The sequence below is a fragment of the Gouania willdenowi genome, chromosome 8 (assembly GCF_900634775.1).
Source record: "Gouania willdenowi chromosome 8, fGouWil2.1, whole genome shotgun sequence".
Classification (NCBI taxonomy): domain Eukaryota; kingdom Metazoa; phylum Chordata; class Actinopteri; order Blenniiformes; family Gobiesocidae; genus Gouania; species Gouania willdenowi.
In genome coordinates, this window is record NC_041051.1 from 16506697 (window position 1) to 16525775 (window position 19079).

Genomic DNA, 19079 nt, shown 5'->3' on the forward strand with positions numbered 1-19079 from the left:
TTAGATCAAGGATTTAAAGCTGATCATAAAAATCCTGATACCATTTTTTGATAAATATTTGGAAGACACTGATGCACTAACAATTCTGATGTTACAGATCTGACACATACCCATGTTGTGATATGAGTCTACTTTGGATTATGCATATGTCGGTGGAAGTGTATAACTGATGGTGAAGCAATAGCAAATTCCTCTTTTCACTTCCTGGCAACCAGAAGAGTGTGGTACAGTGGTTTGATCACCACGTGCAGATACAGTGAACTATCAATGAGGTACTCAGACACACGACGCTGTAAGTCAGCATCAACAAGGAAATCTCCAGCCTCTTCTGTACTTTGGTGGAAGTTGTAGACATGTCGGACCACGACTTTTCCCTGCTGCTTTGCCATGACGATTACCGTTTTCTGGAAACTCACTCCAGCAAAGTCAGAGCTGGAAGTAGCTGGTGTTACTATGATGCGAGGTCGACCTGCTTCGGTACGGGTGGGCTGCATGGCACCGAGTTCAGTGTAGCTGGACCTGGAACTGAGTGGGATCCAACGTGGGGAGAACAGAGCATTCCATGTCACTCTCTTACTGGAGTCGTGGCCACTGGGTCCAAGCTGGGTCTGAAAACTGAAACTGCGGTCATCGCGGGTTGGGTTATTGATAACCCAGGGCGAACCCCAGGAGGAGGACAAATAATTACGGGGCGTAAAAATGCTGCAGTTTACATCAAAGTACTTTGCCAGTTGGATTGGAGAGGCAGAGTGAAATTGGAAAGCCAGAAAGAGAAGATCGCGGATCGTCTCGTAATACCTCTGCATTAGAGCGGATTGCTTCTGTAGACGAAAGAGTTGCTGAGGAGGGATCATACCATATCGAACAGCCTTTAGCGCAGTTTCCACTGTTGTGCTGGCAGGCTTATTCTGGCTAATCCAGCTCTCCAGGGCCTCATAAAGCTCCAGCTCATTTTGCAGAATGAGGTCAGAGCGCTGGAGCAAGGAGAGCAATAGATCTTCACTGATGGAGCCCCATTCCCCGCTCTGGAGCACAGAAGTCAGGTTCCAGGACAGGTACTGCAGACAGCTCTCCTGCAGGGTCAGATCCATGATTTGTAGTGCATAGGTGTACCAACTGACTACGTGGCCTGTAGGGGAATCACTGGACAGATGTTGAATCATGTATTGGGTCAAACCCTGTTGTAGAACCGACACGCGGTATTTACTGGCCAGCTTGTGCAAAGAGATCGCCTGATCTAGCCGCACTGAGATATCACCAGAGTAAAGATACCTGGAAAAGAAAGATAAGCACCTTAAAAAATAGACAATATCTCTGCGTATTTCACTCTCACATGAGTCATGAAAAAACCCACGCTTGTAGGTTTGAGAGTGAGAGTTTAAAATAACAAGAATAAAAATCAGAACATTCACAAGATGAATGGATCAGTTCACTTTTCAGACAGTAAATCGGGAATGACAATCACCTGATAAACTTGTCAAAAACAGCTGCACAGTCGGCCGTCTCCCTCAAAACCACTGCACTGCTGTTACGGTTCAGAAGCAGATCTTCAAACACGTCACTCTGCAGGGTGAGAACCAGGCTGTGGGCTTGGATCACCTTTACCTCATCAGTGAGGATGGTCTGAACCCGCAGAGTGACATCACTGCCATTACCCAAGGTCAGCAGGTTCTCCATACGGTTCACCAAAGCCATTGAGTGATTCAGCACTGTGGCAACATTGTCTAGTGCTGCCTCCTGTTTCAGAGCAGCTACGGGAGGAAAAAGTCACGAGACAAAGTGTTAGAATAATAATTACATATTATAGTTTCATTGCATGTTTTGACAGTATAAATCCCATCAGCTGTTAATAGGGATTTTAGAGAAGTGTCCATGTAATATGGCTCTGGAAAGTCACATCCTCATTCTACTATTACAGTATTATGAACCAATACCAGATTTCCACTTGCACTTTTGTCCTCTCTCAGTTAAAGAAAGCATTAAACTAAGTGTCTTGTCCTCAGTGGGCATGTCCCTCGTAGAGGGCTTGTCTTGAGTACAAGTTTAAGTGGCATATATTGCATAAATATGACAGACTACAAGAAAATCTGCTGTTTTCGCCATTCTTTCCACAGCCATCAGCAGATTTTTTGGCCAGCTACTGAGAGTTTAATAAGACACTTTTGGACCACGAATTTCCTTCAGAGCCCACACAGCCGTTACTTTGCCACTGTCTTTAAGTGCCCTAGTTTAAAAGTCTCTCAGCAGGAGAGGAGGAGTATCTGTGAATGATCCTAGAATGCATTACACATGAGGAGAGATAGTGCATCAGATTTGTTCCATCACTTACTTTCCCAAACATACGTAAGCAATGCATTCAAACAAACAAGAAAATAAGTATTAAAAAAAAGATTTTTAAATGCCACATGAAAGTTTGGAAAGCTAAACAAAAGATACGAGATGGCAAAGTTTCTTTTTACAGCACAAGAAAGGTAAAACATCTCCTGGAATGTTGTCAGATCTGGTTGACATAAAGCCTCAGTATAATGGACTAGCTCCTTTATTCTCTGCAGCCAGCAGTCAAACAGACGAGGACACACCAAGTAGAACAGATAAAAAACCCATCCACTGCCCTGAGGCTTGGCACGAGCCGCATATTCATGCTGTGTCCTACTACACACTGAAAGTACGGGGGTAGCTGGACTGAAAGAGACCAACTCAGAATGTCTAACTTCAGTTTTTCTTTTCCTAAAATAATTACATTAGGAATAACATTTGTGAAAATAAATTGAAAAAAATAGATAAATCAGTTTCTTACCTCCACTAACTGGGACAGTTTGGGTGTGAGTAAAGAGGAGCAGGATGGACACATAGACCCAGACAGGAATCTCTTTTTCACAGAGGTACATCATCTCTTCCCAGTTGTTCCCAGTCCTGTATGGTTTCTGGTCCTCTGCAGAAAGGTGCGTTTCCCCGTGTGCTGCCCGGTTCCCTGTCCTGCAATCTTTATGTAGGACGCTGGCCTTTCTCTGGCACATCTCACAACCCCACGGACTCCATTGATTGGTGGAATCTGGCCTGGGCGTTGCTATAGCGACCGCTTAGATTTGGATTTTCTCCCTTTTGGGAGTTTGCGTGGCATTGATCACTGGAATCAGTCCAAACAAGGACTCAGCTTAGTTTTTTTTTTTTAAATATATTTTAAAAGTCAAAGGGAGATGTGTGTGTGTATTGGTTGTTTGTACCATTAAGAATCAATATAGACCCCACTCTATATTTTAATGGCACTCCAGTCGCTGCATGTCTCCTGACTCAAAGAATCATTACCTCAGTATAGTACACTCACTGTTTCTGGAATATAGCTGGCTGCCATTGAGACTGTTGTCCCAAATTAATGAATGCTCTATTATGAATAATCAACAGCAGTCAATCAAAGATTATAATTCATTCCCAGGAAGGGAAAGCTTTTCTAAGTGCAATTATTTTTCTGATGGTATGCTAATCTCACTAATGTGGCTCTGATTTGATTGGCTAAAAATGAATTGATATCAATTTGAAATATGCCTTCAAACTGAAACGGCAATCAGACTTTTAGTTCCACTGAGGGATGCAGATTTTATCCAGATATGCAGCAGCACCCACAGCAGAGCTGTCAAAATCAATGTAAAATGCTTTGATGCCTTTAAAGCAACTCCATGGCCATAGCATGGTCACACATCAGAGAAAACCCTACTGTAAGATCCAAGGTTCATCTTGATTATGAATTACAAAACCATTGCAGCAAGTAATGGCTCATTGTTCAAAGAGATGTTTGTAATACGGTTTAAATCAGCCAATATTTACCACTTAGCTTGATAGTTGACTGATATTGTCTTTCAGAGATGGGTCAATCCATAAAAAGATTTATCATAAATGTTCTTAGAAGGACAGAGTAGCTATGGATCTTAAATAACCATTAATGTCAATACTGTTGACTTATACAAACCATGATACCGACATGAATCAAATGTGCTAAAAGCATGCTTAGTTTGGAGGGAAACCTTGACGGCTGCTGCTGCTGGATGCAGAACAAAGTGCAGCAGGAGATAAAATGTTCTGTAAGGCTTCAGCCTTATTGAATTATGAATCTGTGAAAATCTGATATGCCTTTAAAAGAGACCAGTCTGGCCGACGTCTTCAAGTGAAACTTTGTGCAACAAATTGTACAAGACATGCCAGACATGGGATGTGAAAATGTAATATCATCTGATAAATGTTACATTTTCACAGCAGCAGTCACTTTAAATAAAAATTTGCTGCCTGGCGCTCTGGCTTGATATGAAACAAATGAATCTTTATGTGATACATGACAAACAACCGGTTGGTTTGTAAAAGTAATCACAGGTTATCTTTGGATTTGAAAATGTCCTTTGTTGAGGTCACAATAGTTTTCCTTTTGATTGGACTTCCCATTAAGGATGTAATGGGGAGCAAAATGCAAAGAGATGCATTGACATGCTGCTAGGTTTGTAAGAGCAGCCCTAGGGACACAATCCATTGAAGGATCAATGCACCGCAGGGGGCTCCATCACGCAGTATAAACAAAATGTTTAATCGGGCTGAATGCCAGCGCTCACTCTGCAAGGTGACCTTACCATTGCACAGAGACAAAGACCTTACCCTAGTTCTGCATCCATGCACGCATTGACTCCTTTGATAAATATGTGTAATTAATCATATAGTTATTGCACAGAAACAATTTTTATTCTGAAACAGTATTTCTTTAGGGTGAAATATGTAATTATACTTTATAACACAGAAAAACACTGAAAACAAATGTAGAATGTGAGCCATCCAGACTTCAAAGGTTTATGCTTTGTTAAAGGCCAGTCTGTTATAACCAAAAATGTTGCACTTTTACATTCAGCTGCTGAGGCACAGCAGTCAATCTACATTACTGGAGGAAAGAGACGCTGTCTTTTTTGAATGACTGATAGTATTATTAATAATTATTCTACTACTACTACTACTACTACTACTACTACTAATAATAATAATATTCATGTTATTATTTACAGTCTGGAATGTTGGGCAGAGGCTTCTGCATAGTGACGCTCTGTAGATGTAAAAGAGAAATGTCTGTTATGACTCAATCCTGGTTCATTTGAATTGCTAAAGAAAACCACAACAAGAAAACCAATAACTGAATCATTACGGAAGCGTGAAAATATGTTTTGGATCACTATATTGTACGAACAATATAATTATATTGTACAAACAATATAGCATATTGTACAAACAATATACTTATATTGTACGAACAATATACTTATATTGTACGAACAATATAGTATATTGTACGAACAATATAGTATATTGTACAAACGTGATATTATATTGTACAACCAATATATTTATATTTTACAAACATATTATATTGTACAAACATTGTATTATATTGTACAAACATTGTATTATATTGTACAAACGTGATATATATACATTTTTTTTTTATCTGATTGGGGGAATTTCATAAATTATTCAGCTTAAACAGATAAATAAAATAATACTGCTCATAACCATTCATGTCACTAGATGGCGGTGCTTAGTCCTATAATGACCATTTATCCTTTGAATTCAATAGTGGTAAAACCAGTCAATATTTTTCCAAGTCCACCCGTGAAGTTTAATTAGATGCACGCAATGTCACAAACAGTCAATAAACACATAATTAAATGAATGAATGAAACATTCATTGTATTTTAACAGTATCTACGGTCACTTTTTCTATAAAAATATTATTATAACAGGCCAACATTAGAGTTTCACTGAAAACTTAAGTGTAAAAAGCTGTGTAGGTAAATCAGTAGGGTGGTAGATTTGTGTTTTTATTGCCCAATCAAAGAAAGTGGCCTCAATAAAAAAATTAATTAATTAATTAAAAAAAAAAAATAATAATAATAAAAACGTGTTTTCAATCAAATAAAATAGTGCTCAATGTCAATTTTTTTTTTTTTTTTTTTTTTTTTTTGTTGTCAAATATTTATTTGCATTCAAACATTTTTTTCTTTGGTTGAAAAGGTGTTTTTTTTTTTTTTAATTAATTATTATCGTAAAGTTTGTTTTTTTGTATTTTAATTCAAAATACCTTTTAAAAAATACAATTAAAATACAAATCTACCTCCACATCTCAGCATGTCCAACATGGTCATTGCAGCAGAGCCTTACTGTAGAGGTGAGAGGTCCCTTTGTTTGGACTGTAAAACATACAAATAAGTAGGCCGCCCACTAATCTCAGAGAATATGCAAAGCTGCAGGAACCAGAGGCTCACATAAAGAGGTGGAGTGGGCTTTGCTGACTCTGAGGGAAAGTGCAGAATTTGGAGACTCAAACCTGTCCAAACATCTGAGCACTGGTAATGGTCTAACTGGGAGAATCAAGTGGCTCATCCCAACAGGTGCAGTCACACAACAAGTGACTCTGATCATCTGTTTGGGACATAAGGAAGAGAAGAAATACAAACATCTTTCTTTAGTTTTCACTAAACTGGATGACATCTGACAGCGCCACCTGCTCACACACCAATCCAGCTGGGTAAGAGATCTCCAAATTAAAGCTCTCCCTTTGTCACATTATTTCAATTTAACACATGTAAGTTTGCGTAATAATTATTTTTGTTGTTGTTCTGTGTTTAATTCACATATATCTGTATCTGCTCACCAGTAAAACATTACCATATGTTCTCTTAAAGTGGTGAAACACTAAAAAATGAAGCACCCAAGCATACAATTCATTTGACTTTCAAATACTGTCCAAACGACTTGTATATATACAGCATTATTGTTTCTCAGCATTAAAAACCAAAGCAAAAAATAAATAAAAACAAAATGCTAATAATCTAATTGTCTCTCAGAGATATTATTATTAGACTTAGTTTAAAAAATAAAAATAGAAAAAAAAACTATAAATCACACCTGCAAAACAAATGAGTCCAACGTTGACATTAAGCTGGTTGAACATTTAGGCAAATCAATTCTATCCTATTAAAATGTTTTTTTAGCCTACACTCAAATATTAAAGTGCATCTTTAATCCTATAAACACAAGTGGAATCAATCATTTTTAAAAAAAAATATTTTGTAAATTTGCACTAATAAGCCATTATGTAAAAGTTAGGAAAATGACTGAACTCTATTATCATTATTTATTTATTTTTTTACAATTTCTTGTTTCCACCTGTTTTCAGTAAGAAAAATAATGATGCTTTTTTTTATTATTCAATTTGATTTAATCAGTGCACTAAGACACTTCTCAATCATCAGCATACAGCATAGAAGGTAACTTTCCTTCTTCTTCAATGATTCTGAACTCACCAATTTGTTCTTAGTGAGTCTTTGTCATATTTTTTGGAAATTATTGCTGACAATATAACTTTCAGTTTGTTATTTCAAACTTAATTAATCCCAGACCTGTATAATTTGACTCCCCACAAACAAACTTTCTGTCAACGAATGGGAAACAATAATGTACTATAATACATGTGAATCTATTAAACAGGCACCATAAAAATCTGCTTTATTGTGAAACATGAGTCATTTGCATGAGTGGAAGTTTGAATGCCTGTAAGTATTTGCATAAGTCTGATGATTTGGATTTTGCTCTGCAGCGTTATGTTCATTAGGAACATTGCAGCAATGGCATCAACCGGTGCTCCTTATGGATGCGGCTCCACCATCAGTTCCATCTACTACAACCTGTGCGATCTGACAACAGTTTGGGGGATTGTTGTGGAAGCCGTGGCAGCTGCTGGAGTGCTGACTGCCTTTGTTCTGCTAATCACTCTCATGGCTTGTTTACCATCTGTGTCAGACAAAAGAAGAAAAGGCATGGTGGCCCTGCAGGCTGGCATGTTAGTCTTCACTCTGGGACTCTTTGGACTTTCATTCGCCTTTGTTGTCGGCCGCTACTCAACCACCTGTGCTGTACGTAGGTTTCTGTTTGGAGTTCTGTTTTCAGGCTGTCTGTCCTGCCTGGTGATGCACGGGCTTTGGCTGGCACTCCTTGAACGGAGAGGCCGAGGCCCCAGGAGCTGGATGTTCTGCCTGGGCGCTCTAGGCCTTTGGCTTGTGGAGGTGATCATCAACACTGAGTGGCTAATCATCACTGTGGTCACAAACCCACCCACAGGTGTCATTGTTCCAGAACTGGCCTGCAATATTGTCAATGAGGACTTTGTGATGGCACTCATTTATGTAATGGTTCTGCTGCTCACTGCCATCCTGATGACTTTGCCCTCTTTAACACACAAGCACACACAATGGCGCAGGGACGCCGTGTTTATCCTGGTCACTGGGCTCTTCACCCTGGCCATCTGGGTTGCCTGGATTGTCATGTACGTCAAGGGAAACAGAGTTGTTGGGACTCCGAGCTGGGATGATCCCACTCTGGCTGTAGCTCTGGTATCCAACGCCTGGGTGTTTCTCCTCCTCTACGCAATTCCAGAAACCTGCTTCCTGACTCAGGAAGACCCAGATCAAGAGATGCCCGATGATGTAGATGAGGTCTACCCTACCAGGAACCTGGTTTACCAGAACCAGAACATGTATATAGAGAATAAAGCTTTTACAATGGATGAACCTCCAACAGGTACGACATAGACAGACACTAGGTCAACTTTTGGAATAATGCTAAAGAAAAATATTTGATTTGGTAGCATTCCTTCTCCATAGCCTTCTTACCCTTTGGTCCCCTTCATATTAGGCCCTACATGATAAAACAGCCCAGTCTCAAGAAGTTTGTGATGAAATGGACTTTGAATAACTTTTTTTGTGTGTGCCAACACGATTTCCTCATATTTTGCATAATGCATGGCACAGGCTGTGTTTGAAATAGCATACTAACAAACTACACACTCAATGAGTATATACTGTCTACTATATATTACTATTAGTATGATTAGGATGGTGATCGTTCCCACAGAAGTATACTTCCAAGTTTCAAAAGATGCATTTCGAACTTACGACAAAAACCTGAAGCACACCGAGGCTAAATATTGCCATTGATTCGCCACCTTTGAAAGTTCTGAAAGCATTTTAAGTCAGAAAGTGACCAAGAAAAATATCAACATGTGGTCATTTGATCCAAAAAAATCAAAGAAACACATTTCATGCTGACATTTTGAAAACTTTGGAGACCCGCCATTGTGCTCCTGACTAAACTTCTGGTTAACTTCAAAACAAGAGCCATATTTACAAAAGGGTCAAAAACGAATGGAAGACAAGAAGAGATGCTTTTGCTTTGAAAAGGGGATGCTTGACTTTAATCTTGAAGCTGGTCCCAGGGCGATTTTACGTTCCGCTAGTGTGCCCACTGTGCATTGTTCAAAAATGTCCTGATATAGTATACATCCTGGTATTTCTCGCGTGCACAATCTTTCTATACTATCTAATTGGAACGCACTACTTACCCATTTTGACGTCAGACTTAGTATAAGTAGTACGTTAGTACGCGATTTCGAACACAGCCAAGATTTTTTACTCATGCTGTGCGTCACAAAATGTTCTAGCGCTCCCTTGTGGGGATTGCAAAGCGATGCATTTGAATGGGCGTTATCATCCTAACCCTAAACCAAACCCTAAATGAAGTGTTGTAATAAGACGCAGTTTGCAAAAACAGATTCCAATCAAAACACAATGAGTTTGAAAGTCATGTCACGCAGCACGAAAAAAATGCAAAAGTTGTGGTGGCATGCACGAAAAGTGAAACTATTATTTTCGTAACCGGGTGATGTTTTCCCATAAGATCGTGTTGGATGAAAAAAAATAATTTGTCACGGTTGAATTTAGTCATTTGGAACTTTTTGGTCTTGTTTTTATCAGAAAAAAAATGTATAAGATGTTTGCATTTAGTTTTGTTTTTGACATGTAAAAATAAGGTTTCTTGACAGGAGTTATAGACAGAAGCATCAGGCTATGAAGATTAAACTGCTCTGTATGTTTAACAGGGCCCTCAAAGCCCGTGTCTCCTTACGGCGCATACAATGGTCAGCTGAGAAGCTGTGTGTACCAACCCACTGAAATAGCTTTGGTCACCAAGGGTCTGGGAAAGGTGAGCACCTTAACAAATCTACTTCGTATCACAAACAAAAAAAAAAGTCTTCTCATGCCATTACCTCCCTATGTTTCTGCAGATGGACCAAGATGTGATGGTGATACCTCGAGCAAGAACTCAATCTTTCAACTCATTAAGCAGCAGTTCCCTTCCTAACCTGGCCGGGTCTTTTCCTTCTGAAGGACTGACCTATAATGGACATTTATTTTAACCAGAAAATCAATCTGCCAAAGGCTACAAGTTTTAATCTAATCACATTTAGGGGTGAGTATTGGCAAGGATGTTGCACAACGATACGTATCACGATACTTGGGTCACGATACAATATTATCACCATTAACACGGTGTATTGCGGTATTCTACCCAGTTAATATCAAAATTAAACGTAAAGATGAATAATCAATGTATACTGCTGTATATGTTCATCAGAAAAAAATTCAAAAAATCCTATTTATTATTAATTATTAGTGTTTTTGCACATTGTCACTGAAAAAAAGAAAATGCAGTGTTACACATTGCCATCATAAAATAAAGTCAACAAGTAACCATTGCAACACATTGAAAGCATTGTAACCACTGTAAGTGAGAACATAAAAGATAAAGTACCCTGAGTTACTGACAATGCGCAAAAATAAGTACAAATTTATCCTATTGTGTCAGTTTGAACACTGATCTGAACAGATCATATGAAAATACAATGCCTGTGCATATGTTCTCTATGTCACTGAACACACTGACTTGAAAAGTATGAGAAAAATAAATTTTCAATCAATTAAAAAAAAAAAAAAAATTTTAAATCGGCACCCAAAAAATCACAATATATCGTGAAATCATTTTTTTTTTTCACAAATAGCTGGCTTCATCTTGCTACAGTGTAAATGTCATTGCTCGTTGAAGGAATTCAATCAGGAAGATTGTGAATGAGTTTTGGTTACTGGAGAAGCCTTATTCTTTGAGGCACACTTGAAGATGTATCTGACACCAAAAGTATGATTGACGGTGCAGTTCTTTCAAAAATTATTTAGTGTATGAAATAGTTCATTATGTCATACCAGTAAAAAGAAGTTGATGATAACAATGGTTCTATCCAGGACGCGTGTTGTGAAAGGCCATTTGCTTACTTTAAAAATGCCTCATTAATCTTTACATTCATATTTTGTATTCATCTATTATCACACAGGAAGATAAGCCCATAACCATAAAGTGGCCTTGGGTATAAGGTGGCAAGATAAAATAAATAGAATAAAATGTCATTTTTTTATAATATGATGTTTTATATATGGGTGTTCATTTAGCTATATTTTACTTTATTTTCTGTAACAGGTTTTGTATGATCCTAGTTTGTTTTTTTCAAACATTTTTAGAAAATAACAATTTGTTAAGGTGTGCACATAACCAAGATTAACAAGATGGATTATAATAGTCAACTGTTGTTGTCGTTTTTTTTAAATATATACATATATATATATATATATATACACAAATGTTTCAACTTTACAATGAGAGGACCATTTTTTACATACAGGGATTATTTACATGTATATTATATTATATTTACATGTAATTTGTATTTACCACCAGTTAGAGAAAGCCCATGTAACCAAGTTGATCTAAAATACCAACTTTGATCTGTTTTGTTTTCTGAAAAACAGCCTCTTGCTTCCAGGACTGTTAGGGCCTATACTACAAGATTTCCTCTTAATCAGTGTGTGCCATCCTACAAAGCCAGCTAACGTCTTACAGAGCTAAATCACCATGGTAACTTAGGCTGAACGACTAACCTGGTCGGGACAAGATTTTGTTGTGGCTTGGATCTGAGAGAGCACTAAAGTCCCGCCTCCTGACCAATCAGTTCCCTTAGAAAATGACCTGTCCTATAAAAGGAGGATTATTGTGTGAAAACGCTGACAGGAGAGAGAGAATACTTAGGCATCAATGCAATCCTTTCATTTACCGATAACATCCCATAGGAAGTATAGAGATTTTTATCTGATGGACTGATAAAATAAAATAAGTAAAATAAGTCAGCTAATAAAGCCTGCGTGCACCGAGATAAATAAATTCATTCATTCATGTATTCTGGGGTGATGCAAAGAGCCTCAGTTCTGTAAGATAATATAAAATATAAATACATTCCACTTTATGATTTAGGCTGATCTGCATGAGCACAGCATCACAGCCATGGACAAGGTAAAAATGAAAGTGAAACTGATCAGTGTCCGTTTATAATCTCACTTATTTAAGCATTAATACTCATTAATTGACTGCAGCAACAGTGTTGTTTCTGGTCTGAATTATGGATTTGAAATCTTCATATTTTCGAAGAATTATTCCTCAATTGTGACGTAAATTGCTCTCCACAGTTACTCCGTGAATGTGATTGGTCTGACGCTGTAATCTTCTCGTCTGTCTCAAGGGCACGCACGTAACCAGGCTGGAATCAACTCGCTTAACCTAGCGAGTTGTGATCAAAATTCGTAGTACAGCTTCTGTCTGACAATGTTTGGTTAGGTGAAGCCCGCTAAGGGAGATAAAGCCAGGATATATTTATCTAGCTTCGTAGTACAGGCCCTTAATGTCACACTTAAATGCTCTCAACTGAATGGAGTCAGCACTCCTTCACATACAGCTGCTCCTACTTCATACATTTCATTGTCATCAAAGAACAAACGTACAGAAAAACCAGACAACAGGTATTTAATGTGCAATACATCTATTTTTCTCTAATTCACCTGATCAGTAATAGAGTAAAGCTCCCAGCTGCTGTGATACAGCATTTAGGCAAATATGTGGCTTTGTATAGTTTTCCTCAGAAACAAATATTCAAACAAAGCTGCTGCTCAGAGAGCAGAAAGCTTTCAGGGATTACAAATAAATAGCCTTCAATAAACGTCAACCCTTTTGAAAACGGCTTATGCGCTAATAGAACATTTTCGCTCAGAAACAAAATGGCCAAAATAAAGTCTTTCCAAATCCCACAAAAAAATTAAATAAAATCCATCCACAATAACATGAACAGTTTGGAAAAAGGCAGTTTATCTAATCTCATTTCCAGCTACAAAACAATATATAATTAAATTGAAGTTGGGTAGTGACACCTTATGAAAATCAGAACAAATGATACACATTCCAGTTTTTGTTTACATTTGAATTCAGTACATTTTATTTATGGCAAATAATTTAGAATGATTAACAGTGGTTTGATACAGAAATACTGCCACCTAGTGAGAGAAGTCACAAATGACAACCACAAAATAAAAACATCCATATTCACGAGTAAAAGCTGATATGTTTTAATATAAATCCTTAACAAAGTCAGAAAACAAACATTTAGGGTTTATTTGTTGATCATTATGTGGCAAACACTCAGGCAAATATTGCTCACTCCTGGTCACACATAAAAACCTGTTATTGCAAATACTGGTTTGTGTGTCTGAGGCAGGTATGGAAATGAATAAAACCACACCCTGTTCCAGCAGCTTTATTTCATAACACAAAGAGCAGCTGCTGAATATCAGCCCCCGACACTGACGGGTTCATCAGCTGCTTCATTTACATTTAGAAAAGGTCAATGTCAGAGCTGCTTTCCAACTCTTTTCTTTATTGCAGTCCTGGCCTCGAGCTGCTGCTGTTTTTGCTTTTTCAGGAAACGATAGGCTTCAACCGCTCGTATCCGCTCCTCCTCCATGATCCTCTGTTTAGCCATGGAGGGCTTGGTGGTGGAAGACACAGCATGGCCAAGCAGAGAGTTTAGAAGGAGCTCTTTTGGTGCTGCCTGATTGAAAAGAAACAAACCATGGGGTTGTATTTATACAGATGAAGTGAAGGGTGACAATTTGATCTCTTTAAACAAAGGCCAATTCTAATGAATTGACAATTTGACTCAAACATCTTTTAAAGATGCAGCTTGACTTGCTGAGAGCATTAATAAAAAGGTAGGAGAATAAATAGCAGTACAGCTAGTAGCTAATGGAAAGTTGATCATCTTTTAACAGCTAAAGCGTTTGCATGCAATGGTTACCTGAGATTTGACTTGAGCTTTTCTGGGCTTTGAGCTGAATGATGGTGGGGCCATTGCAACCTCACCAAATGGAACATGATCTGCAAAAAAAAAAAAAAAAAAACATGATGACAATGATTGAAAAAGATGATTGGAACATGTAAATCTTTCACATGTATTTAAGACCGGCCTTTATAATTAATAAAAAAAAAAACACAATAATAAAGAGATAGAGATATTTCTAACAACTACAAGCAGTAATATGGTTGATAACCTACCTTTTTACTTTGGAAAAATCTCTCATTTTAAACACAATACTACAAATAAAAGGTTTGAATAGTTTTTTTAATGTGTGCCCTGAACTTAAATTAAACAGAAGGTCTTTGGGACTGATCATTTCTAATTAACTTCCTTTCCTTTGCCAATCTGTTTTCTTGACATTCAAATGTTTAAGTTTCTCACTCATTTTGCAGAAGTTCCTAACACATCAAATAATTTCTATTAAGTGCTGGGCAAACGTTGAAGTTTTTGATATGTGCAAGTAGTGCTAAAGTAATGTAGATTTAGATAATTTTTCTCAAAATGTACCATATATATATATATATATATAAGTATAATAACTTTCTATAAAATGCATTATTATTAACAAAGTATTCTGTTAACCAGAAGCTACCAAAGGTACCTTTAACTTTGTCATGAATCAAAGGAATGTAGTTACTGCAGGCGTCCTCGCTTTTTATGAAGCTCTTATTTTGTTTGGTACGTCACCCCCAGATCTAGCTAAACATTTCCATTCTGCTGATCGTAACTAGGCCTTCAGATATTCCATCTGAAAATGGATGGACAATATGAAACCTACCCTTACTTACATGTTTTAGAAGATAATCATGCATTTTCACGAGAATTTATCCATTTAACTGCCATAATGTTGGGACTTTTAGTATGTCAGAAAATTAGGAAAAGCTGATAAAATGCAGGAAAGTGGAGATGGGTTTAACCTGAAACAAGGTAAAAAATTATTAAAAATATTATGGGGCAATTTTATTAGCAATGGATAAAAAAACGTAATTACAGCTTGGATATTTGCACAGATTAAGATACACAGTAGGTTTTACCAATGCAAATAAATGACAGTCAACAGGTTCCTTCAAAAAACAAATGAAGTTGAATACATCAGCCCTAGAATGTGCTTTAGTAATAGCATTTACATATTGAAAAAAAGCTACAATAGCTGTAGACTAATAAATCATGGGCTGATATTTCATGTGTATATTTGTGCATGTCGGTCACTCTATTAGTGGTATTGTATGCCATTCATTTATTTCCAATAGTGTTTTTACTGTTTAATATAAGCCACTGCTAATAAGGAGTTACATAAAGTTATGGTTGATAAATATCTCTGATTTCCTATAATTAAACCGAATCAGACTTGATTTAATCAATAATTACTGAGAACAGTACAAACAGGATATTTAGGTGCAATAGTCACATTACTGTTACATTACTGTCTAATGCGGCCAGCTTTGTCTGGTAAACACATGAAACTTAATTAAAAATGATTATGTTTTACTAGTCGGCTTCTTGGCTAAATGGAGGGCCTAATTTCCGACAATGTCTAAAACAGAATTTGCGAAAATTTGAAATGGAAATTGGAAGCACGTCCCAACATTTGTTCTCATCACACTCTTCGGACCCTTGTTCTCCACTCTTTGCTCCTGTGTTTAGCGGGACCAATATGGGATTTTTAAAAAATTCAGCCGATTCATTTTTTTTTTTTTTTTTTTTTTTTTTTTAAAGCACATTGATTATGAAAGACAACTGAAACACTCATATGATATAAAAGTATATATTAGAAATTAAATTAAATACACCAATAGAACTCTTAACATTTATTGAACTTTAAATATACTCATACACAACCAAGTCAAACAAAGAGTACAGGACGGGTAAGTAGCAGTAAAGAAAGATAACAATATACAATGTGTAAGTAGTGGGTTTAAATTAAATACCTGTTTTAGGTATAACCACTCACTCACTCCTTCCCTCTGTTCACAGCCACTACCATTATACCTAAGCTTCACACCATATGCACAACTACAACATCACATCTCACTCTCACTTTAAAATAATCAACTCATCCCCACCCATTCTATTTCCTACCTTGAGTCTCTCCTCCCTGTTCCCTTCCCCCTCACTTAAGTGTAACACTGCCATTTCTTTTATTTCCTCCCTATAATAAAGTGTTTCTTACCCTTTATTAGGGAGGGCTGGTGATGGTAAAAAAAAAAAAAATTAAAAAAAAATCATAATCATATTGACATTCCAGCTCTAATATGTGTAATTATTGTACATTTCCACAATCCATCAGTTCATAGCAGCTTTAGAGTTGATCATAGAACTGATTATACAAATGAATGAAGGCGGAAATAGTTTTACCTTTAAACATGTCTTTCTCCAGTTTGTCCTCTTGTCTGTCCAGCTTTCTCAGCTGTAGCCTCTGTAGTCGTCCTTTATCATGCCTATCATGAAAAGACAGAAATTATGCTTAAACGAGAAGCATCTTCACAGTAAAAAAAAATATTAAAAAATAAAATAATTTGTGCACACTCACTCCTTCTTGTTGATAGACTTGCTTCGTGCAGGTTTCTCTTGCTCCTCTGCCTTCAGCTCAGGCTTTCTGTCCACTTGGTTATTAGTAAGAAAGAGGACATGACTGGTCTCATTCTCCATTCGCTGCTTGTAGGCTTTCTCACTCTCCTTCTTCCCTCTCTTAAAATGTGGAACTGGGATGTCTCCAACCTGGGATTCCTCTGGCCTAAAGCGAGGAGCCATGACTGTGGAAATATAGCGATGCAGTCAAATCAGAAAACAATGAACTCTTTTTGGATTGGATGGATGTATGACATAAAAACAACGTTTCTATTCACCAGCTTTGACTTTTTTAGCCTTTGACGGTCCATTTTTCATTCCGTCTTTGCTCTTCAGGATCTCTCTCAGTCTGAAGGGGATGTGGCTGATGTGGTCCTCATGTTTGGACTCTCCTTTCTTCTGGTTCACATTTTTCCTCAGCTTGGTATTGCTGATGTTTGACAGCAGAGCAAATTATATGCGTTTTAGTTTTTAGCCTTCAATTAAATAAAAAAATATTGAAATAAAGAAACTGGTATCAATCAAATGTATAGTCATACGTCCTTTTTCAAAACAAATTATTAGCAAAAAATATGATTAATCCAATTAAGCTTAAATAGTCCAATGACATTTAACTTCATTGAATATAACTTTGTTATTTTATTCCTTCCTACTTTTGTCATATATATTTTTTTCATTTTAACATATTTAACAAGGCAAATTCCACCTATGAAAATACATGTACGAAAATAAAAAATAAAAACATTTTACGGTATTTTATGGGTTAGGGTTAAAAAAAAAAAATGTTAGCGGGGAAGCTATGAGCTAAAAATAAAACTGACGGAACTTTAAGTCACGTGGTGCACCTATCAAGTCACCTAAAGTGGCCAACTCGCTGCGTATGAATGGACTACCATTCTATTCATACGTTTCCATATCAATAGACAATAAATAAACCTAGCTGACTGTATTTTCCATGTCAGGGGAGTTAAACTGTTAAATAAACGCTTTGTTTCTGAGATTTAATGAAAAACTAATCTTTTATTTGGAGGAAGACTTATTCTAACTGTAATATTGTCCATGTGCTTAAGCTATAAGAAAAAAAATACGAATATTTCAGAATACATTACAAAATGTGACTCTACCACTATTATTGTGGCCTTTTGGACTCGGCTAAAATAAAGTTTAAACTCATAGGTTGTCTCTCTAAACTCAGTAAACATGTAAACAGTTAGCTGCTGATGCTAACTCGTTGCGTTTTGCACATAAATCTTGTTTTATTATTACCTTGACTGGAGTCCATTCTTCTTTACTGGTTTCTCGGGCTGGTTAGTTTTGTTCTTGTTGGTTTTACCCATCGCTACAACATTTTAATGTATTTTTACAGTTTTAAAACACGTGGAGCAGCAGACACGAAGCATTCAACCATTAAAAGGCAGTGAGGTCTCACTCTGAGATTTTCTTCCTCTACAAAAAAATTCTTCTAATTGTGGTTTAAACCCTTAATTTACAAGTTTCACACATTCTTCACTATCCTGATGCATAAATTTTAATCTGTTGTTTATAAAATTATCTTCTAAAATACATATATATATATATATATTTCTAATAAAATAAGAAATAAAAGACACACTGGTGGCTTTATTTAAGGTTTGAGTGATACATCATATTTTAGACGATCTTTACTCCAAAGGGACACTGATTGGCTAAGGGAGGTATTACGCTAGTATGACGTCACATTGGGGCGTGATTATGTGAAATAAATAGCAAGATAAAATAATATATATAGAAATAAATATGAATTAATTAATTAATTAATAAGCAAAATTAATATATATATATATTTCTGCTATTTACTGAAACAACAGTTTAATTTTAAAGAAAGAAAACCAATTTTTAGAAGTTAGTTGAGTTATTTTTCTATTGCTATTCTTCTGCAGGGGAACACTGAATATGTACTGTTTATCAATACAAACCTGAACTATGACATTTCTCTGTTTGTCGAAAGTGTGTAGATCAGTGTTTTTCAACCTTGGGGTTGTGAATTCATTTGGGGTCGCCTGAAATGTCTAGTAATTGACTAAAAAGATTTTAAAAATGCAACTATTAAATTATTATCATTAAATCTATATATTCTTATCTATTATCCATATATTGAATTATTATATACATTTTTTGAGAGCTACAAAATGACTAATGGTATAATTAGCGCTGTATAAGGTTGAATTTAATTGAATCATTATTAAATTATTCTTACAATTAAAACACAACACACAATTTTAAAAAACTGTATTCTGTACTTTTACTTTCTCAAATATAAATATAGTTAAAATAAAATACATTATAAAAATATCTGAGTTGGCACAATTTGTCACATATCTTT

General features: G+C 36.5%; 3 protein-coding genes across 3 annotated transcripts; 1 reads left to right on the plus strand and 2 right to left on the minus strand.

Annotated features, from left to right (window-relative positions):
• Window positions 1-2968, minus strand: btbd17b (BTB (POZ) domain containing 17b). The gene is made up of 3 exons (XM_028455558.1): window positions 2798-2968; window positions 1466-1751; window positions 1-1272 (listed from the first exon to the last, which is right to left on the minus strand). Exons 1-3 carry the CDS (start codon window positions 2889-2891, stop codon window positions 198-200), a joined length of 1455 nt encoding a protein of 484 aa, XP_028311359.1. The 5' UTR covers window positions 2892-2968; the 3' UTR covers window positions 1-197.
• A 3297-nt stretch (window positions 2969-6265) lies between these two features.
• LOC114468733 (G-protein coupled receptor family C group 5 member C-like) lies at window positions 6266-10858 on the plus strand. Its single transcript, XM_028455784.1, has 4 exons — window positions 6266-6553; window positions 7625-8604; window positions 9962-10065; window positions 10148-10858. Exons 1-4 carry the CDS (start codon window positions 6510-6512, stop codon window positions 10277-10279), a joined length of 1260 nt encoding a protein of 419 aa, XP_028311585.1. The 5' UTR covers window positions 6266-6509; the 3' UTR covers window positions 10280-10858.
• A 1906-nt stretch (window positions 10859-12764) lies between these two features.
• ccdc137 (coiled-coil domain containing 137) lies at window positions 12765-18274 on the minus strand. Its single transcript, XM_028455786.1, has 6 exons — window positions 17984-18274; window positions 16996-17147; window positions 16680-16902; window positions 16505-16587; window positions 14090-14169; window positions 12765-13843 (listed from the first exon to the last, which is right to left on the minus strand). Exons 1-6 carry the CDS (start codon window positions 18052-18054, stop codon window positions 13643-13645), a joined length of 810 nt encoding a protein of 269 aa, XP_028311587.1. The 5' UTR covers window positions 18055-18274; the 3' UTR covers window positions 12765-13642.
• Between the last annotated feature and the right edge of the window lie 805 nt (window positions 18275-19079).